Source organism: Mastigoproctus giganteus, chromosome 4 (assembly GCF_048544385.1).
Source record: "Mastigoproctus giganteus isolate SK-2022 chromosome 4, ASM4854438v1, whole genome shotgun sequence".
Lineage (NCBI taxonomy): Eukaryota > Metazoa > Arthropoda > Arachnida > Uropygi > Thelyphonidae > Mastigoproctus > Mastigoproctus giganteus.
Genome location: NC_143578.1, coordinates 160,894,592 through 160,920,838, shown reverse-complemented (window position 1 = coordinate 160,920,838; position 26,247 = coordinate 160,894,592). Strand labels below are relative to the sequence as shown.

The 26,247-nt window shown below is 38.3% G+C and overlaps 1 protein-coding gene across 1 annotated transcript in view; it reads right to left on the bottom strand.

The window, feature by feature from the left end:
- LOC150087146 (endoplasmic reticulum transmembrane helix translocase) overlaps positions 1-26,247 on the bottom strand; it is a 760,787-nt gene that overhangs the window by 386,720 nt on the left and 347,820 nt on the right. The window contains exon 11 of the mRNA XM_090371851.1: positions 13,408-13,562. Coding sequence (XP_090227977.1) covers positions 13,408-13,562 — 155 coding nt within the window. The remainder of the gene's footprint in view (positions 1-13,407; positions 13,563-26,247) is intronic.

The following is a 26,247-nucleotide window of genomic DNA, read 5'->3' as shown; positions in this document are numbered from 1 at the left end:
GCTTGCAACAATTGTAAAGCAGTCATTAATCAGTCCAAACTAGAGTTTGAACAGGCTAAGAGTAGAAAACTTGCTTCTTGCCCTAATGGTAGCCGAGCATTCTGGTCTGTTGTCTAAGCTATTGGCTGCAACTTTTGCCCATCTCTGTGCCCACCGATGTCAAAACCAGATGGTCCTATTGTCACTTCAGCCACGGGAAAAGCTGATCTGCTAGCATCCCATTTTTCATCCAAATCATGTATTAAAGATCTTGGTAAAGCACCTCCCACCATTCCGAGCACACACTCCATTCAATGCCTCCTGTGGTCTTCCATCAAAAGGATGTCAGAAGGATTTTGACGAATCTTCCACTAATGCTGGTGTCTTGAAAGCTGCAGGTCCCGATGATATTTCTCTACTTGTTCTGAAAACCTGCACTCCTGAACTTACTCCTGTTCTTTGCCACCCTTTTTCACTTTCTTATTCTAAAGGTGTTTTCCTTCTGCTTAGAAATTTCCTCATATCCAGCCTAAAAAGGGTTAAACTATCTAGAAACCTACTGTCAGATCAACGATCACCAGTATGGATTCCGTCAGTGTCGATCCACTGTTGATATTCTGGTTTATGTTACCCATTTATGGACAAATTCAATGGAAGAATTCGGTGAAACTCAAGCAGTTGCTCTTGACATCTCAAAGGCTTTCGATCGTGTTTGCCATAAAGATCTTCTAAACAAAATTCTATCTAATGGTTTGGCAACTGTTATTTTTTTTTAAATGGTTATCCAGATTTATCACTGACTGCTCACTGAGGGTGATGGTGCTGTGTCTTCTAATTTTCCCACTAATGCTGGTGTCCCCCAACATTCTTCCACTCACCAGAAATCCAATCCATTTTACTGATGATGATAATGATAGCATATTGCATTCCTTCTAATCCTTCTAAAACTCAGTCCCACCTTACATCTGGGCGCTCTGGTCGCAGAAGAGAACGGTCGGTGGACTTTTGGCTGCTGTAAAGGGATAAGTATTTTTGATTTTTTTACTGTATTCTCCGTAAATTAACATACTACATTGTGTATTACAAAGATATTAAATCGGTTTAGTAGCGTTTGTTAGCTTCTTATTTTCAATTTAACTAGTGATTTTTTCGAAGTTACAATTCTCGGCGTTTGCACCAATATTGTTGAACTAGCCTCCATATTGTAGTCAATAAGAAATAGCATAACGTATATATCTCAAACTGATAGCATAAGGTATAACGTAAAACTATACAGGTAATACGAAGCATTGTATTAGGAATCTGTTAGCTTTGTATAGTATTATCAATTAATCAAAAATATTTACTAATCTTACTAAATTTGATTCTTAATTAAATCGTATTTAAAAGATTTCTTGGGCTTTATCATTTTCAGAAAGTTGTAATATTCTTGTCGATATCTTGGTCCTGAGCAGTCTGCAGAAGCTCAAACTTGTTCTTAAGTTCCAGTACATACTGCTTTTTCTCGAAGACCTTTGTATTATTTACTCAAGTCAGTTTTTTTTCCTTTCTTTTCTTATATTTATATCGAGTGTGCATCTTACCATTCTGTGATCACTTCCAACATTTACCTTGTTCAGGACAGTAACATCATTCACGATATATCTTCTGTTAGTGAGGATGAAGTCGATTTCATTAGTTGTTAATCCATTTGGGCTCTTCCATCTCCACCCTATTCTGGAAAAAAGTGTTCATTACTGACATTGCTCGAGGTTCTGCAAATTCCACAAGTCTTTCACCTCTTTCATTTCTTTCACCAATTCCAAAATTACCTATAGTTCTCCTTTCTGCTCTGTTTTGTCTCTTTTCAACCTTAGCATTGACGTCCCCCATAATGATATGAGTTTTCTGTTCATCTAGAAGACTCAATTTCGGTGTACATTTCTTCAACCTCTTCATCATCATGGCTCGATGTTGGTGCATAAATCATTATAAACTTTAGGTTATACCTCTTAGAAATCCTGAGTAGTAGTCCTGACACCCTTGGTGATGTACTTTTGAATTCCAAAATGTTGTTTTTTTTATATCTTTATGGACCAGAAAGCCAAATCCACCTTCACTCCTTTCACTGTTTCCACTGGTATACATCAGATTTCCACTTGATAAACTTGGATTCATTTCTTCTTCTTGTTTCAGCCAAACCAATGATATTCCAATTCACATTTTCTAATTTCTTTTCCAGCTTTAATATCCTGTTTTCACCGATGTGCGATCTTACGTTGTAACAGGCCAAGTTCAGTTTCTGTGCATGGCAGCCTGGTCATACCCAGAGATTCTTAGCATCCTCTGCTTCCACTCTGATCCTCTCGCTGCTGTAAGAGGGGGAGTGAAAGCCACTGGGTATTTAGGGCCATTTGTTTCGTCTTACTGGCATGTCCTGGAGGGTTTAGTCTTTTCCTCTTCATGCTGACCAGGCGTCTTGCATCTTATGCCTCTACTGATGCTAATGCTAATCTCGCAAAAAGGATTCTTCTGCTCCTATGCTTATCTTTGATGACACTCCGATTTCTAGGCAAGATGATATATCTTTTTCGGATTACCCTGACTTCTAATCTCTCTTGGCACAAGCACATTACAACTTGGATTCATTGAAGTTGGATAGTAAATGGTAATAATTTTTTAGATGCAGAGGAAGCAATATTTGTACATTTACTATGTACAATATTTGTACATAGTAAATGTACAAATATTTCTTCCTCTGCATCTAAAAAATTTGGTTTTCTCTTTCACTTTTGTCGTTACTTTTCTTCCAAACAGCTGTTCACTCTGTACAAATTGCAAATCCACCCTACCATGGAATATTGTTCCCACATCTGGGGCGGTGTTGCCAAAACCTCTCTCAGCTTCTAGATTCAATTCAGAAGAGGGCAGTTATGTTAATTAATGACTCATCTTTAACAGAATCTCTCCACACTCTCTCTCTCTCTCTCTCTCTCATAGATGTACTGTTTCTGCTGCATGCCTTTTCTACAGATACTTCCGTGAGCACTGCTCTTCTGAATTGGCTTCTATATTCATGCTCTTTGTTTCAAAACAGTCTGAACACATGCTGCCACCAGCCAACATCCATTTACTATCCAACTTCAAACTCACAGAACCAACTTGTCATCTTCCTCGTTTATTCATTCAACTGCCTTCTGGAACAACCTTTCCTCATATGTATTTCCTGAAAATTACAGTCTACAGAAGTTCAAGTCTAATGTTTACAAATATCTTCTTTCATCTTCTCAACCTACAACCTATGCATAGTAAGTAATATAGGTTCAAAATTCCTCCTTGTTTGGGGTTTTCATAAATAAAAAAATAAAAAAGAAAAAAGTGTGTATATATATATAACAATAAAAATAAATTAGAATAAGAATTAAAAATAAATAAATAAATAATTCCAGCAGCATGGCAAGACAAAAGAGCGAAAAAAGTCAAAATTAAACATAACGATCAAACCAACAGGGAGAGAAGAGAGGGGTAACAAGAATAAAAATATTGCAGCAGAAACTCTCTAAGATAATTTAGAACATCTAAATGTAAAGATAATAAAATAATAATCCATTAAATTTCGGATGCCAGTTAAATAGAAATTTAACGGCACCCCCCTCTGATGGGCACCAGGTCCAACTTTATGTGAAATATCACCAACAGAGATGTAAACCACTACAATAAATTAAACAAAAATATACTGACCATTATGCCCCATCTCAACAGAGGACCACAAGTCCAATAATGGTCAGTCTATTTTTGTTTATTTTTGTTTTATTTTATTGTAGTAGATTACACCTCTGTTGGTGATATTTCATATAAATTTGGACCTGGTGCCCATCAGATGGGCGCCGTTAAATTTCTGTTTAATTGGCATTCACAATTTAATGGATTATTATTTTATTATTTTTACATTTAGATATTCTAAATTATCTTAGAGAGTTTCTGCTGCAATATTTTTATTTTTGTTACTCCTCTCTTCCCTCCTTGTTGGTTTGATCATTATGTTTAATTTTGACTCTTTTCTCTCTCTTCTGCTGCCTCTGATATTTGATTTATCTTTTTTTTTTATTTTATTTTTATTATGAAAGATTCAATTTCCAACTATTTCAAACGTTATTCAAATATATGTATAATTATTCAAATATATGTATAATTATATATATATATATATATATATATATATATATGCATACACATACATACATATATATATATATAGGGTCAGTATGAGACATTCCTTTATTCTGGCTATCGTTCTGCTGAAAGTCCCCGATGAAGTAGCAGATTGATGGCCATGTGAGGGAACGTTGTTTGCAATTTACATTGTTTATTAGCATTTTTATTGTTATTTTCATTATTTAGCATCATATTATTTTTAATACCATTTCATTTATATTACGTTTATAGGCCTCCCAGGCTAAAGCTAGTTTACATATGCTAACTTGGTAGCCTGATCCATATACACCTATTTCCCTACAGACTAATAACATTTAATTAAATAAAAATCGACCAATACACACACACACACACACACACACACACACACACACACACACACACACACACACACACACACACACACACACACACACACACACACACACACACACACACACACACACACAGGGTATTTCAAAAGCAAAAGTGATGATGAATAATTTAAAGGTGAACTACACAGATTACAATATGCAAAAAATCCTAGTAAACATGGGTCCTTAAGTGAATTGTTTTCAAGATATTGCACATTTCTAGTTGGGACCAACAACTGACAAGATGAACTGTACGATGAACATCAAAGAAGAGTATGCGGACATGCACTTCATGTATGGTAAAGCTAGCGGCAGTGCACTCAAGTCTGCACGTTTGTACCAAGAAGCATTTCCCAGCCGAAGGCAGCCCAACATGCACACATTCATCAGGGTTCATCAACGCCTTAGAGAACATGGGCACTTTGCATGTGGAGTACGAGCAGGTAGGCCCAGAAGCATAACACCTGATGTTGAGGAAAGGGTGTTAGAAAGAATAGAACAAAATCCAGGAATTTCGAGAATGATGGTTGCTCTGCAAGTCTGAGTCATAGCAGTGTGTGGCAAATTTTGCATTGCCAATTACTGTACCCCTACCATATCCAGAGCTCTCAAGCAATACAGACTACCCTCCCAGAGGGAACTTCTGCCAGTGGATGCAACAACAGCGTGTCCTGAACCCCCCAATTTTTAAACAAAATTTTGTTCACTGACGAAGCTGGGTTTACTCGTGATGGTATTTTTAATTTTCATAACTGTCACATTTGGTCCAACGAAAATCCTAATACAATTCACAAGTCACGACATCAGCAACATTTCTTGTTGAATGTCCGGACAGGACTACTAGGAGACCATCTAATTGGACCACACTTTTTACCAAACAGGCTAACAGGAGAGCTGTACCTTTGGTTCCTGCAGAATGTTCTTCCAGACCTCCTTGATGATGATAATGTTCCACTTCAGCAACGTCGTCAGAACATGTGGTTTATGCATGATGGTACACTGGCATATTTTGCTCGAGTTTTGACTCGGTATCTAACTAGAAGGTATGGTTAACAGTGGATAGGTAGAGGTGGGCCTGTAATGTGGCCTACCAGATCACCAGACTTAAATTCTATGCATTTTTGTATCTGGGGTCATGTAAAAAGCTTGGTGTACACTTCTGACATTAACACAGTTGAGGAATTGCAGCATCGGGTTGAAGGAGCCTTTCAGCAATCAGAAATGACCCAGGAATGCCTGAGAGGATTCGCAACTCAATGCAGAGAAGACTACAAAGCTGTGTACGGATGTGCAAGGACAGCATTTTGAACACCTTTTGTAAAATCCTGTAACATGTAACATCTGTAAAATCCTGTGGTGTTGAAACCAAAAGTTAAAAATATATTATCCTATGTTTAATAAAACCCTTAGCAAAGGATTCACAGCTTTTTGCTAAACTAGTGCTCCCAGAGTCAGTAGCGGATCTTAACAGAAAATGTGCATTATCTTGAAAATGGTTCATTTGCGGCCCAATGTTCACTGGGACTTTTTTGCTTATTCTAGTTTGTACTTTTCACCTTTAAATTGTTGACCATCATTTTTGAAACACACTGTATATATATACACATAGTGTATACAGGGTGATTCACTACCAGTGCGACAAACTTGCAGGAGGTGTAGGGGGCACAAAGACGAATCGGAATCACATAGCATTGCAGGGTCCAAAATGCCTTCGTCATGCGGTAGAGGACATTGAACGGGAGGTCGTGTGAACAGTGATCCCGCTGGAAGTCAGCATTTGCGAACCGGTTCCCGAGGCAGTAGGCTGGACGAGTATTCAAGCGTTGAACTGGCCGACATGCACCTCGCGTATGGAGCTGCGGACTGTAATGGGCGCGCCACTCTGCGCTTGTACCAGGAACATTTCCCACACAGGCGTGCTCCTCATCATACGATTTTCACACGTGTGTGTGCACAGAAGGTTACGTGAGACTGGTGGTTTCACGAGAGGTACCATGAATCAAGAGCGAACGACAAGGAAGCCACACAATGAGAAGAATGTCCTACGTCTTGCAGAAGGCAATCCGAGTACGAGTACTCGAGTGATAGGCCAACGATTGGGTATTTCCCAATCCACTGTATAGAGGATACTGTCAACAAACCAAATGAGTTCATACCATTTGCAATGCGTCCAATCATTGGAGCCTGCGGATTATCCACTCCGGAGGACTTTTGCTACTTGGTTTCTTCAACAGAGTGCGGCGGACAGCACATTTGCTGCGTCCGTATTGTTCATGGATGAGGCAAGTTTCACAAGAGAGGAAACCTTCAATCAACATAACGCCCATTTGTGGGCTTTGGAGAACCCCCATGGTACGCGAACGCGTGCAACTCAACGGCATTTCTCTGTCAATGTTTGGGCCGGCATTGTTAGAGACCACCTCATTGGACCATACCTTCTGCCCCCTCGTCTGGACGGTAGGGCATACTTTATCTTTCTACAGCAAGTCCTGCCCGAACTTATTGAAGAAGCACATGTTCCTCAGTCGTTGCGCTGCTCAATGTGGTTCCAGCATGATGGGGCTCGCCCACATTACACCATTACACCAATGACGTCCGCCAACACCTAAACATTACATTTGGACAGCATTGGATAGGTCGTGGTGGTCCGGTTCATTGGCCTGCTAGATCCCCGGACCTATCATGCCTGGACTTCTTCTGCTGGGGTCAAATGAAGAAATTGGTGTACGAGACCCCCGTTGATTCAGTTGAAGACCTGGTCGCTCGCATCTCTGTAGCTGCCGGGGAGATTCGAGACGCCAGGAATCTTCCAGAATGTTAAGGATTCCATGCGGCGGCGCTGTGAAGCCTGTGTGACTGCTTCTGGTCGAACTTTCGAACACCTTATGTAGCATGGCTTTTTGCCAATGTAAAACTTGTCATTAAAATGATTTCTGTTACACTAACGAGTTGCTGTTTCTGTTCTTTTTCTTTGTTCACGCGACCTCCTGCATGACGAAGGCATTTCGGACCCTGCAATGCTATGTGATTCCGACTCGTCTTTGTGTCCCCTACACCTCCTGCAAGTTTGTTGCACTGGTAGTGAATCACCCTGTATATATACAGGACGTTTCAAAAATGCAAGCCCTCCCCACCTTGTCGTGGTAGGGAGGGCTTGCATGTCCCGATGACCTAAGTCGGCAGTAGCTTAGCTACTGGTAGGGCCTCCCAAGCCGAACAGGTCAAAGGGTAGGAGCCAGACTAAGAGAGATACCCTGGTCCTCCAGGTTGGGGGTTGCTGCAACAGGCTAGCTCCTCGTTCACTGTAAAAAATACACAAATGCTAAATGATCTACAAGTGAAACTGAAAACGGACTGCACTTTCGGAAAGACTTGGCAAATGGAAAAGGACAATGATTTTGGGATGCTGGAATATTTAAGGTATTTAAGGAAATTAAGGAATATTTTATAAAAAAAAATAGCTCATGAAATCCTATGCAAAAAGAAGAGCCAAAGACCAAAAAAGACCTGGATTACAGATAAAGTTAGAGCTGCTGTAGAGGAAAAGAAACTTGCATATCAGAAATGGCTGGGTGATAGGGATGATGTATATAGAAACATTTATGTTGAAAAGAAGAAAATAGCTAATTGGTTGGTAGTAGAAGCAAAAAATGAAAAATGAGAAAGGAAATGTGCGACTATTAATAGCAAACTGGGCTTCAAGCGATCAGCAGAATCGTGGAAGGTCCTTATAGACTTGAGAAAAGAGAATAAACACAATGCTAGTTTGCAATTAATACCTTTGAAAGACTAGATGAAGTACTACGAAGGACATTTAAAAGAAGACTGGGAAGAGTTCATGACGGTGGAGGATTTCGGTGAAGAAGACGCAGGCTTAAACTTTTCTGTTAGTGAAGTGGAACTCTTGCTAAAGGAAGGAAGAAATAGCAAATCACCTGGACCTGGAGGAGTTTAAATGAAACTTCTGAAATACGGAGGAAGAGGAGTGGCTGTTCTGATACAAAAACTGTTAAATGGTATACTGATAGGAGAAGAAATACCGAAAGAAATGACAACAGGATATATTACATCAATTTATAAGGATGCCGATCGGAAAAGCTTTTGTTTACTGTTACACATAACAGACTGCTGTCCAAATTACAGAGGAATATGTGTCCTGAACCCGCTGTTAAAGATTCTTGGAAAATGGATCAGGAACCATTTAAAAGCCCGAATCGAGGTGTCAGAAGAACAAAGTGGTTTTTCAGCCGAGAGGTCATGTATAGACCATATCTCAACAGTACAACAAATCCTTGAAAAATGCCAATCGAAAGGAAAAGAAATCTTTATGATTTTCATTGACCTTGAAAAGACATATGACAGTGTTCCAAGAAAACTCTTATGGGAAGCATTGAAAGAGGCAAATATTGATGGACAACTGATAAGCATTATTAAGACAATTTACAGGAATAACAGATGCAGAATTAAAGTGGGATTAGCTTTGTCACCTGAATTCCACACTTCAAAAGGCTTATTACAAGGCTGTTTGAATGTCACCAACACTTTTCAAAATTTATATTGACATCTGCCTAAGATCCTGGTCAAAAAAATGCAATAAAATGGGATTGCTGATTAATAAGAACATCTATATTCACAATTTACTTTTTCCAGATGATCAGGTGGTGATAGTACAAGACTTAGAAGATGCAGACTATGTCACAGTTTGAGTTTGGGAGAAAATGGGGGAGATAGAGGGGTGGATCATGAGGCCTCCACTAAGTAATTGAAGAATATAGGATGAAGAGGCACCCTTGCAGAGGCAGTCCACCCTCCACAGAGAGGCACAGGATTCTGACACTGGCTGTAGCTAGCTGGGCCACTGTGGGGATCTCACCCTTGCACACAAGACCAGAATACAACTTTTTTTTAAAACACATGGTATCTCTTTTCAATCTACAGATACACATCTTAGACCACCATATACTATTTGTGGATATTCTAGACATCGTATTTGTAGATTTATTTACTTTTTTATTATTATTATTTATGTTATTGGACTTGTATTCAGACAACACATTCATACATCCACACAAGGGGAACTTCCACATTCGCTCACATTCATTCAACATTTGCAGGATCATCTAGACAAGAGTTCAGTTATAGTTCGGACACAGCACGGGATTTTTAAGGGGAAGTCTTGTCTGACCAATCTGATTGGATACTATGATGTGGTCACAAAGGAACTGTATACAAAGAATAATTTTGATATCATATATTTGGATTTTGTCTTTGATGCTGTTGCACATGGAAGACTGCTGCACAAATTGGAGCAGTGTGGCATTGGAGGCAAATTGCTGCTATGGATAAAGGGATGGTTTAGTGGGAGAAGACAGAGAGTGGTAATCAATGGACACAGCTCTTTGTGGACTAATGTTATTAGTGGAGTGCCCCAGGGTTCAGTGTTGGGTCCATTGTTGTTTTCTGTATTTATTAATAATAGTGATGAAGGTATATCAAGCTTAATGTCTAAGTTTGCAGACAATACAAAGGTTGGCAGGGTTGTTAATGACACTAATGACAGTATGCTACTGCAACAGGATGCCCATCTGCTCAACTAGAAAAGTTCAGCAGATGGGCTGAGAGGTGGCAACTGAAATTTAACATTGATAAATATAAAGTACTGCATATGGGTATCAGTAACCCCACAGTAACGTATCAACTGTGTGATAGTACACTCAGGGTGGTTGAGAATGAAAAGGACCTGGGGGTAATTGTGAAGTCAGATATGAAGTTTTGTGAGCAGTGCAGAGAGTCTGCAAGAGTAGCTCATGGTGTCTTGTCAATGATATACTGAAATTTTTCTAGCAGAGATAAGGAGGTGATCATCCCCTTCTATAAGGCAATGGTCAGGCCACAACTTTAGTACTGTATACAGGTTTGGAGGCCTCATTTTAGGAAGGAGTACAGAGCTGCTGGAACGAGTACAGAGAAGGGCAACAGGATTAGTGAATGGAACAAAGGGTTGCTTTCACAAAGAAAGGCTTAAGTTCTGCAAATTACAGTGTCTGGCGACTGGGCACCTGCAAGGTGATCTGATTGAGGTGTATAAGGCCATGAATGGTTTGAGCAAGCTCAATGCTGATGGGATTCTTCCTCTTGCCCAGATTATTTGCATAAGGGGACATAAATTTAAATTGGGGAAAGACAGTTAAAGATGTGGCATGGATGACACCCCCTAATTTTGGAATGGTAAATTTAAGAAAAAAAACTCTTGAAAAAAAATTTTTGTTAATACAATGAAAATTTAAAATTCAATAAAAATAAAACCCAAAGGCCAATAAAGAAAGGTATAAGATTATTACTCTTATTATTTTGGTATTATTCAACTTCAGATTCATTACTGACTTGGTCATCATCATCCTCAACATCACATTTGTCATCATCCTCTTCATTAGTATCACTGTCACTCTCACACAACAAATGACCTTCAGTGCCATGCATTGCATTACTTATACATTTTTTAAATGACTTGACCACAATTTCAGTCTTAACATCATGCCATGACTTCAGTATCCATTCACACACTTGTGCTATTGCTAGACATTTCATCTTTCCCACAGTCGTTGTATCATAGTTTCCCCTCAATCATCCATTTATTCCCTTGCATGTTATTCTTGAATGGTTTAATAATGCTGACATCTAACAGCTGTAACTGGGAAGTTAGGCCACCCAGAATTACCACCAATCACGTCGGCCAGTTGTTTCATGTTTTCAATGCTATGTGCTCTAAATTGATCCCATACTGTAGTGCATTTTTTCTGTATTTATGTTCTTGCACATTTTTTATGGTGATATTTCAGCTTCTCTGTTAGAAAGTAAGAATAATCCAGTGGACTTTCACGTCATTCACTACTTATTCAAAATATTCTATATTTAAAGAGGAGTAACTCTATTTTGCTCTAAAATGGAAACAATTTCAGAAATAACCTTTGATTAAAAATAAATTTAAGATTCACAGCTTTCATATATTTGTTAAGGAACTTTCCATTTTGTTTTCAAAAGCAGCAATATTTTTAAATTAGCTTTTGATGATGAGTGAGCTTTAACTCTACTCCCCTCTCCCAGCATTTGCTGAAACTTACTTTGTCTTCTGGTTCATATTTGTTGTATAACCTTAATTTTTAACTAAATTTACATTTTAGTTTTTAATGTGATGAATTTTTTGAAGCAGCACTAAAAATATTGAATTAGACAAAATCAGTTTGATTCAAAATCACATTTAACTAGACTTTTTACAGCTAAAATAAATAAATTATATGAACAGTAGAAGGAAGAGTTTGAATCACATTGGTCCACTTGATGTCTATGGGTAAATCGCTGATCACCCTGATCAGGTTGCGGACAAATTGAATAAGTATTTTGCATCTAAATTCACACTTGAGGAATTCTATAGAGAGTGGATGCCAGAAGTTTAGCAAACTCTAATGAGGAGCTAAATGACTTTATGATAACTGAAAGGAAAGTGGAGGAGAAATTGTTGAAGATGGACCTAAAAAAGGCACTGGGGTGAATGAGATCTATCCAATCATATTAAGACAGGCAGTAAAGAAAGTAAGCAAAGCCATAGCCATAATTATGAGAGCATACTTGGATTTAGGAGAGGTCCCCATAGACTGGAGATGTGCAAATGTACTGCCAATTCATAAAGGAGGATCAAATGGCAACATTAGTAATTACAGACCTGTTGGCTTAACATCTGTTCCATGGAAAATAATGGAATCACTAGTTAACGAAGTAATGCAGGACCATCTGGAGATGGCATTCGATTACACTGCAATCACAGCATGGATTTGTTAAGTGGCAGCCTTGTCTAACCATTCTGATAGGTAACTATGATAAAGTGATCAAGGAACTGGATGCAAAAAATAATTTTGACATCATATATTTGGATTCCAGAAAGACTTTTGTTTACTGTTACACATAACAGACTGCTGTCCAAACTGGAGCAATATGGTATTAAGGGCAGATCACTGCTTTGGATAAAGAGATGGTTAAGTGAAAGAAGACAGATGGTTATCAATGGGCACTGCTCTCCACGGATTAATGTTATTTTTATTTTGTATTATTATTAGCTACATGGTGCAAGGAAGCCATACTACATCAGCCAAAAAAAAAAAAAAAAAAAAAATTCTGGAGTTACCCAGAGAGAGAGAGAGAGAGAGAGAGAGAGAGAGAGAGAGAGAGAGAGAGAGAGAGAGAGTGAGAGTGAGAGAGAGAGAGAGAGAGAGGGGGGGGGAGTCAAAAGTAGAAGGGAATCACCAAAGAAAGATGATATCCAGCTCAGGACCCGGTGCCAAGTCCATACTCACTAGATGTGAGAGGTGCCTCCGTAGCCAGGTGGGCAGAAGCAGCAGTGCGTAGCACACGCTTCTTGATTTAGACCGCAGTTTGAGCCCGTGACCACCAAATACGGACGATGCGGAAAGGTCAGGAAATGACCACCGCATATCCCCGGAGCAATATGGCCTTAGTTGCTAATGCTCCTAAAAAAAGAAGAAGAAGAAGAAGAAGAAGAAAAGGGGCTTCAGTTCTACAAATTGCATCTTCTAGATTCTGGCATCTGTGGGATGATCTGATTCAGGTGTTTAAGACTTTAAATGGATTGAGTAAGCTGAATATGAATGGTTCTTCCTCTTGCTGAGACTACACACATGAGGAGAGCATAAAGTTGAGGAAGGACAGTTGTAGGATAAATCTGTGGAACTTTGCCTTCAACCAGTGGGTGTTTGGTTATTGGAAAAGGCTTCGATCTGTTGTTGTGGAACTGGATGGGTTGAATAAAATTAAGGTATATATAAGCTTGCTTCCTTGCATCATTTGCTATCACTGCTACATATCATACCTTTAGTAAGATTCCATTCAATAGCTGTTAACGTAGCTTTCTCTAAAGGGTCTCCAACTAACCCATCTTCCATTTGTACTAATGAATGACAAGTGGCTAATACTTGAACACTTTCTACCGGAGCTTCATTTATTGGGACCACATAATCTTGATCACTGAAATAAGAGATTAAAATCTATAAACATTTTAAACATAGAAAATAAAATATGAATAATAACAAATTTATAAAAAATTAAAATTTTTAAAGTACATCTCTTGAAACTTTTTTGGAAATACAGAGAGTCAAGAAAAAGAAAACTAAAAATAGTAACCGTTATTTCACATCTAGACACTAAATTTACACCTATTAATACAGTAAGCCCTCGCTATTTGTGGTATCTGTATTTGCAGTCGCTGATTTAATATAAAATGAAACCTAAAAAAAATGTGAATTTTAAAGTGCCGTGAACATTTTCCGCCATAAAAAAACATGGGCGTGGCTAAAATTATCTTTCCCGGTCAAAACAGCGCTCAGTGGGTGTGGGGAGAGGGGTGACAAAATCGCGATCGTTGATGTTTCTCGCTAATACCTGTTCAGTATGTGTTATGCGCTTGTCATGGAAGGTTTCGTCATTTGCTTTTAATTTATATGCTTATAAATTGATACTTATAAATTGAATAAATTTATCAATTCATAAATTGATATGCTTACAAAAGTGATAAATCTACCGTTTTGCAGTGTAAAACAGATCTTTTCGTGTGTGTTAATGGAAGAAAGTGACTTTATTGTGGACAAGTTCTTTCTAACCCATACAAAAATATGGCTCCAAATAACAAGGGAAATGTGAAAAGATCAAAGAAGGTGATGACATTAGCGAATAAAATTGAGTTATTAGACAAAATTTCTAATGGTGAAAGTGTCTTCTCAGTGGCAAAACATTATAAAATCAATGAGTCAACGGTACGATCAATCAAAAATCGGAAGAAAAAATCCGCCATAGTGTCCGTGAAAACGCGCTAATTGCTTTAAAAATTTGCTTTGTAACTCATGATGTTAAATTAGAAAAAATGGAAAAGGCTTTAAATCTGTGGATAGAAGACCGAACTCTCAGAATAAAATTCCGTTAAGTTCACTCATCATTCGCAAAAAGGCAAAACACCTTTATCAACACTTTAGCAAAACAGGTGATAGCACTGGCGGTATAAGTTTTTTAGTTAGCAAAGGCGCTGGTTTGAAAAGATTTGTTTGAAATTTCTAATAAATATTACATTTAATATTAAATTGTTTCTTATTTTCATTTCGATGCCATATGCTTACATTTCTAATGGTCATATTATGAAGGTACATATAATACATACATAGACAAAATTTTAGACTAGTTTTTCTTATATATTTCATACTTTGGAACAGAACCCCTTTATTACTATGGGAGCCATAACTTAGTATTTGCGGCATTTCTCAAGAAAATAAATAAATGTATTTATCATAGTTAGTGTACAGTAAACCCCCGCTATTCGCGGGGGTTTACTGTACACTATGATAAATACATTTATTTTCAGTAGAACAACAATGCCTTTCTTGGTGCATAAACACATGTAAAGTAGACAGAAAGCTAGTTATGAACACTGCTTTCCTGCTCCAGCTCAAGCCTTAATATACTCACTACACAATCTGATTAACATCTCAAATGTTTTCCTAATTAACCCATATAGGGTGCAAGCAAATGCGTTGAATGAAGACAGATTTCCCCCTATGTAGTATGTGCATCATGCCTTTAGATGTCATGTTTGTTTGAAAAATAAATATTTTTAAATTACCATAGTGTTATGTGATTTTCCTATAATATAGTCTTTTTTTTTAATCGTTATTAGCCTATTGCACACTGAATGGCTCCATTATCATCAATTCAATAAGATCAACGTGAACATCGTTTTTTGCATGAATGCATAGGTGAAAATTTCTTTCAACTAAGATTGGGATATTTGTTCTTGTCATATAATTGTCAAATAAAATAAAACAAATTGTTTTAACTTTTCTTCTAGAGCACATATCATACATTTATATTATATTGATTTTCATAATGAAAACTATTTCATAGCAATAGTTTTCATAACAAAAACTAATGAATAACAGTTATCCAAAATTCGAAATTTCTCTTAGTGAATCAGGTTTTGGGTCAACAGATATTTCCAGTAATTATTATTTTTATTACTAGCCATGTAGTGCAGGGAAGCCTGAGGCTTATGCTGCACCAGCTAAAAAAAAAAATTTCCAAGTTATCCTGAGAGAGAGTCAGAAGTAGAAGGGAATCACCAAGAAAGAGAAGAATGATGATATCCAGTTCAGAACCCTGGGTGTGCAAAGCCCATACTCACCAGATGTGAGCCCCCTTAAGTATTTTACTTCAATCAGACTGTAAACAGAAGCATTTCAAACATACTGCACCTGCATTTTAAGTGTCAGTCAACTTGTTTCAAGATGGCATATTGGAATAGAGGTTTTTCTGTGAGGAAAACCTCTATTCCAATCTTATCACTCCTCACATAAAGTAGTGTTTGGGATGGATCAAATCTGAAACAAATGAGTTATAAATAGGTGATGGCTTAAAACAAAGTCACATCTTGTTGATCCCCCCCCCCCCCCTACAAGAAAGAAGTATTATGGTGGTAACACAAACACACAAATATTATAATCTCATGAGCCAAGCAGTGATTAGAAAGTGAGCTGAGAAAAGATGATAGTTTTTGAAAAATTTTCTTGAAAAGTAAAAAAAAAAAAAAAAACATGATGCATGTGCAGCACATGAACAGTAGATGGTTTTATATGAAACATACTTTTAGGTATTTTGATTTGAATACAGATTACAAAATAAAAGAGCTTTTGTATTGTAAATATTTTATTGACATTCACAAATTTCCTAATTTCAGCTGGAAGACAAGATACAATCAATTTATGATAACTAAAGTAACAGACGTATACTTGTAATTGTAATATATCTAAATATCCTTTGGAAAACAGTGTCGATTGAGGTACACAATGTTGTATTTGAAGTTAAGGGATTAGTGTTTAGAGTTAGATCAAACATTTCTTGCAGGAAAATAATTAATGGTTTAGTTTCTTACAATCCGAAATTAATGTTGAAATCGCTGTTCATGATCATGAGTATTTTATGTAAATCTTTCTTTAACAGCACTGCACCTTGAATTAAGTACAGTAGCAAAACAAAATGAATGAAGTCAATTATATTCTGCATGCCACTGTTAGAAGACATATACACACAACTGTTGTTTCACTTGGTGTGGGTAACAAGCACTCTGCTGCAGATATATCACCAACACCGACTGTCAAACTAGTCATTTGTCGATAGATGACATCTAAGAATGGTGTAACAATGTGTACCTCATCCATCTTGATGTAATATTATTATTATTATTATTAGCCATATGGTGCAAGGATGCCTGAGACTTATGCTGCACCAGCCAAAAAAATTTCCAAGTTACCCTGAGAGAGAGAGAGAGAGAGAGAGAAGGGAATCACCAAGAAAGAGAAGAATGATGATATCCAGCTCAGGACCCTGGATGTGCCAAGCCCATACCCACCAGATGTGAGCCCCTGGGGTTTGCAACTCCAGTTGTTCTTTTGGTAACCATTTGGTAACCACTTGAATTGAACCACACAATTGAAGTTCGGGATGCTGACACTCTTTTTACTGTCTAAACAAGTCCCAGATAGCAGCAAGATTTGGCATTGCTGTGTAACAGTGTGAGGTTGGTGAGGTTGGCGTAGTGTACCCATAGGCTTTGGCAGTTGAGTGAGAGAACTGAGAGTTCCTTTCTATTGTGTATGAATTCAAGCAAACTGTCCCGTCTTGTCCATAGCTGATTAGTCACGAGCCTGGCAAACTCATTTTGTAGATTGATGGTGGATGTAGTGTTTCTCCGGCCATGGTAGAATCTCTTGTTGCCAGTCAGTGAGATGATGTAAAGTAGACTGATTTGAGTTACATGCAACAGAGCAACACAATCTGGAGCACATGTCACTTTTCATACTCATAAACCACTGTATTAAACATGCTGCATTGCAACTTGTGTATCATCATTGCACAAGCTGGTATGAGAGGAAAGTTATTTCTTTTGGTACAGATTGTGCAGTTATTATTCAACAATATACTCACAGTTCACCTTGCTAGAAGCACGGCTGGATTTATGTTGTTTGCTTGCATGTATCTCACCTCCTTCTTGCGAGCTAACTTTCCGTTCTTAGGTGAGTTGGTCAATTCGAGCCACAATCATTGTATCTGTTGTGCTACGTTGTATTCAATCTTGGATAATTTACCCACGGTGCCATAAGCGAGCCAATCACATAGGATAATCCGCTAGTACCGATAACTGACATTTTATAGTTTCTGGAGAACATATGTTTCTTGCTCTGCGTTCGTGCAACCTGGGCAGTGTGCACAATGGTTCCGTCTATCGCAACAACAGCCTTGCCCATTGAAGCACATGTACCGCTTCAGCAGTACTGCTGAAGTGGTTATATATTTCCATCAAGAGGCAAATCGCAAATGTTTTGCCGCAAACAGCTGGGCAGGTTATCTGAATTGGTTCGCGATTGGGCGATACACGAGTAGAATCTTCTGCCGTGAATGCCCACATCCAATTCATTCAATCTACACTCTTCTAGTATGAGCTCTTCGTTGTCATCATAGATTTTGATACATGCCATATCTGACAGTATCTCTGTTTCTTTATTGCAAAATAGAATGTGCACCATTACCATCTCGCGTTTCTACTCATTGAAATCCTGAGCCATATTATAATTTTGATAACGTATTATGCTTGGATATTGTCATTTCTTGCAGATCCCGTTAGTGCTGCATGTGTAATTTGTGAGAAAGCATGACAGAGTAACATGATCCAAGTGGTATGGTCTCTTGTTGTATTTGTCAAACAAATTCTCTTTCCATGTCACATGAATCTTCCGCAAGATTCTCCTTGTTCATCTCTTCATTGGACTTCCTCACTCTGTCACTCAATAGACCAAACAGTGGGAATGTAAACTACCACCATGGAGATCTGGGCTGATGTAGCAAGCACTAGTCAGGTTCTTGACTTGTGATCTCGACGCTGGTGAACATCTCAATGGATAGTTTTCGTTTTCTCGTGATTTTGACCATGTCAAACTCTGGGTGCTCATTCATGACTGTAATGACTCTGTCACTGTAAATTGCTGTTCACTCAGTTCATCTTGTTCATGTACTCAACAACATACATAGGGTAAGAGTATTCCTCCATAATGAACTGGACTTTGGTGTTTGATTTCAAAATGTTATAGACAAACGGGTTGAAGGGATTGTGCCACTTCTCACTAAGTTGACATTTGAGAAATACCTTTGGCCAATTTATGCCATCTCTGAGCACATCCAAGTAATAGTCATAGGAGTTTACATTGTTTGCCCTGATGAAGGTATCAATGTCAGTGCAATCATTATCCTCCAGATTTTTCCGCATCTTGTAGCAAATGGCACATTTTACTTTGCATCCATCTGTCTTAGACATTGGCACTGATATAGCGGTCAAGTTTATTGTTTATTTGGTTTTTAGGAGCATTAGCAACTAAAGCCATATTGCTCCGGGGATATGCGGTGGTCATTCCCTGACCTTTCCGCATCCTCCATATTTGGTAGCGGTCAAGTGACAAGGCATGAATGGTGCTTCAAATCGAATGTCTGTCATTTATCTGGTATTATTTTCTTGCAACATGTGAATGCATGCTTGTGAGTTTGGAGCTTGATGCTCCCCAAAGCCTCACTAGTGGAGACAAACACAAACTTGTCAATCACTGCAATGGGGTCTTCTTTGTTCTCACCCAAAGGGTCATTGGGAGCTTTATTTAGTCACAGCAAAATGTGCACATTTAGACTACCACACTTGAAAAAGTTGACCACGTAAAACTGACCAAATGGGCTATAATTTTTCGACTGCAATAAAAGTTACAGCATCTTCATTCTAGTGTCGCCTTCTGGATGAAGCCCATGTCGCTCGCTTCGTCCTCACTAATATTGCACCAGTTATTCTGTAACTTGTATGATAGCTGAAGCAAGCATGGCCAACTGATTTCATTGGCACTCAGAGTCAAGAAGACTGTAGGTTTGCTGAGCTGTCTAATCAGAGAAAATAGATCGCACTTATGTCGAGCCCAGTAGTAGGTCAAGTTTGGAATTTGTCCTTAGGAATCCTGAATTGTTTTCGATGCAGCTGTTAATGTATTCTTTGGATTGAACTTGCTTGTGGGTCAGTTTAGTATCTTTACACCTACGTGTAAAGTGCTGTAACTTTTATTGCAGTCGAAGCTGTAACTTTTATTACAGTCGAAAAATTATAGCCCATTTGGTCAGTTTTACATGGTCAACTTTTTCAAGTGTGGTAGTCTAAATGTGCACATTTTGCTGTGACTAAATAAAGCTTCTTTAACCAGTGCCTCCATTAATTTTCCTGGAACCTGTGAGCTTAACTTCTGTTCCAGGAAAATTAATGGAGGCACTGGTTAAAGAAGCACTGCAGGATCATTTAGACAAGACTTCAGTTATAGCTCAGACACAGCATGGTTTTGTTAAGGGGAAGTCTTGCCTGACCAACTTGATTGGATACTATGATGCAGTCACAAAAGAACTGGATGCAGGGAATAACTTTGATATTATATACTTGGATCTTAGAAAGGCTTTTGATACTGTTGCACATGGAAGACTGCTACACAAATTGGAGCAGTGTGACATTGGAGGCAAATTGCTGCTGTGGATAAAGGGGTGGTTGAGGGGGAGAAGACAGAGAGTGGTAATCAATGGACACTGCTCATCGTGGACTAATGTTATTAGTGGAGTCCCTCAGGGCTCAGTGTTGGGTCCATTATTGTTTTCTGTATTTATAAATGATATTGATGATGGTATATCAAGCTTAATGTCCAAGTTTGCAGATGATACAAAGGTTGGCAGGGTTGTCAAGGACACTACTGACACTATGCTGCTGCAACAGGATCTGGAAAGGTTGAGCAGATGGGCTGAGAGGTGGCAAATGAAGTTTAACATTGACAAATGTAAAGTACTACACATGGGAAACAGCAACCCCAGAGCAACGTATCAACTCTGTGGTACTACACTGACAGTGGTAGAGACTGAAAGGGACTTGGGGGTGGTTGTGCAGGCAGATATGAAGTTCTCTGAGCAGTGCAGACGGGCTGCAAGAGTAGCTCATGGAGTATTGTCAATGATATACAGGAATTTTTCCAGCAGGGATAAGGAGGTGATTATTCCATTGTATAAGGCAATGGTCAGGCCACATCTAGAGTACTGTATACAGGTCTGGAGGCCTCATTTCAAGAAGGATGTAGAGCTGCTGGAACGAGTACAGAGAAGGGCAACAAGATTAGTGAATGGAACAAAGGGGTGCTCTTACGAAGAAAGGCTTAAGTTTTGCAAATTACAGTGTCTGGAGACTAGGCACCAGCGAGGTGATCTGATAGAGGTGTATAAAGCCTTGAATGGTTTAAGCATGCTCAATGCTGATGGGATTCTTCCTCTAGCTCAGAAAAATCACCTGAGAGGGCATAAATTCAAATTGAGGAAAGACAGATGTAGGATAGACGTGCGGAGATTTGCCTTTAGCCAGCGGGTGGTTGGTTGGTGGAACAGACTTCCATCCCTTGTGGTGGAGGTTGATAGCCTAAATAAGTTTAAGGCTCAGCTGGACAGGTATTTTGAACGAACAGAGGGGTGAAGTGGAAGTGGGTTTTTTTTTTTTTTTTGGCTGATGCTGCATAAGCTTGCTTTCTTGCATCAAATGCCTCTACTAATGCTAATGCTAACGTGTTTGAAAGCTGCCATTAAAGAGCTGCTCATTCTAAATCTCATTATCTTCATTGCTATGTAAAGGAGATGATATAGAGTAACACTGCATTGGTCAGATCGTCTGAGCTCGCTCATTGCCATCATGAACAGAGTCACATTTAAATTCTCTCTGAATGTTCTGAATTGCCCAAGATAAATACTGGGAAAGGACAGTTCTTCTGTGTGCTCGTCAAACAGTAAGCTCTGCCGTATGTTAGTTTTTCCTGGGGAAATTTTAAGATATTTATCATCACTCCACAACATTTGCTGTTGGGCATGAGACTTTCATAGATCGGAACCGCTTCGCTTATGTCGTCTTTAGTGAAATGAATTTCCATGTGATTGTCATCAAACAATGATGCTCACTTGCGATTTCAATTGATAGAGAGGCATGTTGACCAAATACTGAAACCATGCTTTAACCACTCACTTTCTTACTAACCTGATCAAATAGCTGGACTTGTATATTTTCCTGCATTTTTAAATGCACATTTATACAATGATCATTCTCGATCTCCCTTGGCAAGCAATGGATGATCATGTTGACTGAAACATGCACATTGATCACTTGGCCCAGAATGCCATACTGTCTATATGTGTGTTTCAGGCTCCTTATCTGCATGAACGGTTGGTGAGGAGAAATGAGCCTCTGTCGCTAAATCCAACTTCAGTAAATGAGGTGGAATTTCTGGGTAGACAAAGCCATTAGATTTAGATAGCATTGGAATGTTGTTTTTAAGTGATTCTCTACAGTTATTTGACACAAGGATCCTGTCGACGTACAGTGCATATCAGTGGTGCATCTTTAGCAGCTGGTTTCTTTGTGTCATTTTTGAACCACAGACAATCGCTAAAGTAGCACAGAGAAAAGAAATCATTTTTCATAAGTCTCCTTTCAAACTATTGATGCACATTCTTATGTAAACAGTAGTCGGCATAAGCAATAGGAGCATGATCATTTAAATTCATGTGCTCTGCAATTGGAGAAATGTTCCGTTGTGTTATTACTTTTAATACTCACTTTGGGTACATCATTGTTAGATGGAGCAGCTGTAATGCTGCTGCTCCATCTAACAATGATGTACCCAAATGCTTTGAACTTGATTTTGGCATTGTTGAACACCTTTCCCAAATTATTTTCGGACCAGTAATTACAGACCAGTTAGTTTAACTTCTGTTCCAGGTAAAATAATGGAGTCACTGGTTAAAGATGCATTGCAGGATCATCTAGACAAGACTGCAGCAATAATCCAGACACAGCATGGGTTTGTTAAGGGAAAGTCTTGTCTGACAAATTTGATAGGATATTATGATGTGGTTACAAAGGAACTGGATGCAAAAAATAATTTTGATATCATATATTTGGATTTCAGGAAAGCTTTTGACACTGTTGCGCATGGAAGACTATTGTACAAATTGGAGCAGAATGGTATTAAGGGTAAGTTGCTACAATGGACAAAAGGATGGTTAAGTGGGAGAAGACAGAGGGTGGTAATCAATGGGTGCTGCTCTTCGTGGACTAATGTTATTAGTGGAGTCCCACAGGGTTCGGTGTTAGGTCCACTGTTGTTTTGTATATTTATGAATGATATTGATGAAGGTATATAAGGTTAATGTCGAAGTTTGAAGATGATACAAAGGTTGGCAGGGTTGTTAATGACAGTAATGGCAGTGTGCTACTGCAACAGGATCTAGATAATTTGGGCAGATGGGCTAAGAAGTGGCAACTGAAGTTTAACCTTGACAAATGCAAAGTACTGCATATGGGTAGAAGTAACCCCAGAGAAACGTACCAACTGTGTGGTACTACACTTAAGGTGGTAGAAAATGAAAAAGACCTGGGAGTAATTGTGCAGTCATATATGAAGTTTTCTGAGCAATGCAGACAGGCTGCCAGGGCAAGTCATGGTGTTTTGTCAATGATATATAGGAATTTTGCTAGCAGGGAAAAGGAGGTGATTATCCCTCTGTATAAGGCAATGGTCAGGAGACGCCTTGAGTACTGCGCACAGGTCTGGAGGCCTCATTTTAGGAAGGATGTATATTTACTTGAGCGTGTACAGAGAAGGGCAACAAGATTGGTGAGGGGAATGAAGGGATCCTCTTACCAAGAGAGGCTTAAGTTATGCAAATTGCAGTGGCTGGAGGCTAGGCACCTGCGCGGTGATCTGATTGAGGTATATAAGGCCTTGAATGGGTTGAGCAAGCTGAATTCTGATGGGATCCTTCCACTTGTTCAGATTACGAACCTAAGGGGGCATAAATTCAAATTAAGAAAAGACAGATGTAGAATAGATGTGTGGAAATTTGCCTTTAGCCAGCGGGTGGTTAATTGCTGGAACAAACTTCCATCTGTCGTTGTGGAAGTTGATAGGTTGAATAAATTTAAGGAGGAACTGGACAGGCATTTGGAGGTAATAGTGTGATTTTTTTTTTTTTTTTTTTTGGCTGATGCTGCATAAGCTCATACACTTGCTTTCTTGCATCACATGCCACTACTACTACTGATGTGAGAACTTCTATGGCAGCATCTAACAATGGAATGTAACAAAAATGCAAGACAAAAAAAGAAATTGTTTACAAATATTTGTATTGTTGCAGCCACATAACAAATACTTCCTTGCTGCAATCACACTTTCTGCAGGAAGTGTGATTGTAGAAACTGCAGATGTAGTAACTTCAGGAAGAATGATTGTGATGTTATACTATTCAATACATGGCTACAATTAAATGGGTAATTAGGCTACTGGCTTGGATTTTGCTAACCTCTTCCAAGCCAAGGATGTTTTCACATAAAATAAAACATCTTTCATGTATACAAGGTAAACACACGGTTTTTGTTTTGTTTTATTGTGTTTTTCTAATGCAGTTTGACAAAATTCAAATGAATGCCATTTGAATTTTGCAAATCGGTTCACTAGAACTCGAGATATCATACTAATCATGAAAAACGTGTTGCATTCTCTAATCACTACTAGGGAGTACTCAGCACAGAGTAGTGATGGGAGTGTGGAAAGTGCTTCTGGTGGAAACTGTGGATGACATCACTTCCGTGACACATCTTTTGCGACCAATCAGATTTATTCGGTTGTAGGTGCCAAGAGGATATTTCAGATAAAAAAAGATGCTAACCGTTAATTAGTTAATATACTTTAACCTTCACTTTAACAGAGCTCAATTCAACTGTTGACCTGACTTACCTATATAAAGAAAATTGAGTTGTGATGTGATACATTGGTTTTGGATACAAATAAATTTTAACTATATTAGCATTATATGATTTGCCCATAAAATGGTTTTTTTTAGTTTCTATAATTACAGTTCATCTACTGTTAGTTATATGGCTCTATGTACATTGCTTCAATACAAAAGCAATGTATGTTTCTCAGATATTTGGTATCCATTTTGCCAGGTCCAACTTTCTAGTTTAGTGGTTCCTAAACTGTGCTCTGTGGATCCCAAGGGGGTCAGCGAACAGTTCTCAAAGGATCCATGGGTACATTCCTGTAATGGCTACTTTGAATTTTACTTATTTTTTTTTAATTAAAAGAATAGTTTTGTTAAAAATAATCAAGAAACTTCTTTAATTGGCGACGTGTTTATTTCACATGCTCTTTAGAATATCTACTTAAGAAACCCCCTGTACCAACAAAGCGAGCGACAAGCAACTTAATTAAGGTCAAACTTGCAATGCATTGTTGTGTATCTACTACTCATATATTCATACTATCTGATTATAAAGTATGTTACATGTGGATGCAGAAAGAAATGCAGGTGCAACAATGCAACAAACTTGCATTGTTGCACCTGCTACAGATTTTAGTAGTATATGGCTCTATGTACATTGCTTCAATACAAAAGCAATGTATGTTTCTCAGATATTTGGTATCCATTTTGCCAGGTCCAACTTTCTAGTTTAGTGGTTCCTAAACTGTGCTCTGTGGATCCCAAGGGGGTCAGCGAACAGTTCTCAAAGGATCCATGGGTACATTCCTGTAATGGCTACTTTGAATTTTACTTATTTTTTTTTAATTAAAAGAATAGTTTTGTTAAAAATAATCAAGAAACTTCTTTAATTGGCGACGTGTTTATTTCACATGCTCTTTAGAATATCTACTTAAGAAACCCCCTGTACCAACAAAGCGAGCGACAAGCAACTTAATTAAGGTCAAACTTGCAATGCATTGTTGTGTATCTACTACTCATATATTCATACTATCTGATTATAAAGTATGTTACATGTGGATGCAGAAAGAAATGCAGGTGCAACAATGCAACAAACTTGCATTGTTGCACCTGCTACAGATTTTAGTAATCTCTAGCTGTGACTTCCATCACCACAGATCACCAGTCCAGTTCAGACTAAGGTTTGAAATATTTCTGATTTCTGTATTTGGTTTTATTTAGTATTACTATTACTATTAGTAGTAGCAAATGGTGCAAGGAAGCAAATTTATATAGCATCATCCAAAAAAATTTCTATATCACCTATATTCTCTATCCCTTCTAATTCACCCAATTTTTCTTTAAAGTTAATCAAATGACCCATTTCCACAACATAAGATGCAAGTTTTTCCAATAGTCAATTACCCTCTGGCTGAAACCAAATTCCTGTACATCTATCCTGCAATCAACTTCCTCAATTTAAATTTATGCCCCCTCAAGTTTGTGCTTTCTGAGCAAGAGGGAAGGATGACAACAGCATTTAGCTTATTCAAATCCATTCAAAACCTTAATACCTCAATCAGATCTCGTTGTAGGTGCCTGGTTTCCAGATGATGATGCAATTTGCAGAATTCAAATCTTTCTTTGTAAGAGTATCCTTTTAATTCCTCTCGATAATCTTGTTGCTCTTCTTTATACCTATTCCAACAGACTAATATCATATCCTTCCTAAAATGAGGCTTCCAGACCTTACTCAGTTCTCGTGTGGCCTAACTATTGCCTCATACAGCAAAATAATTACATCCTTATGCCT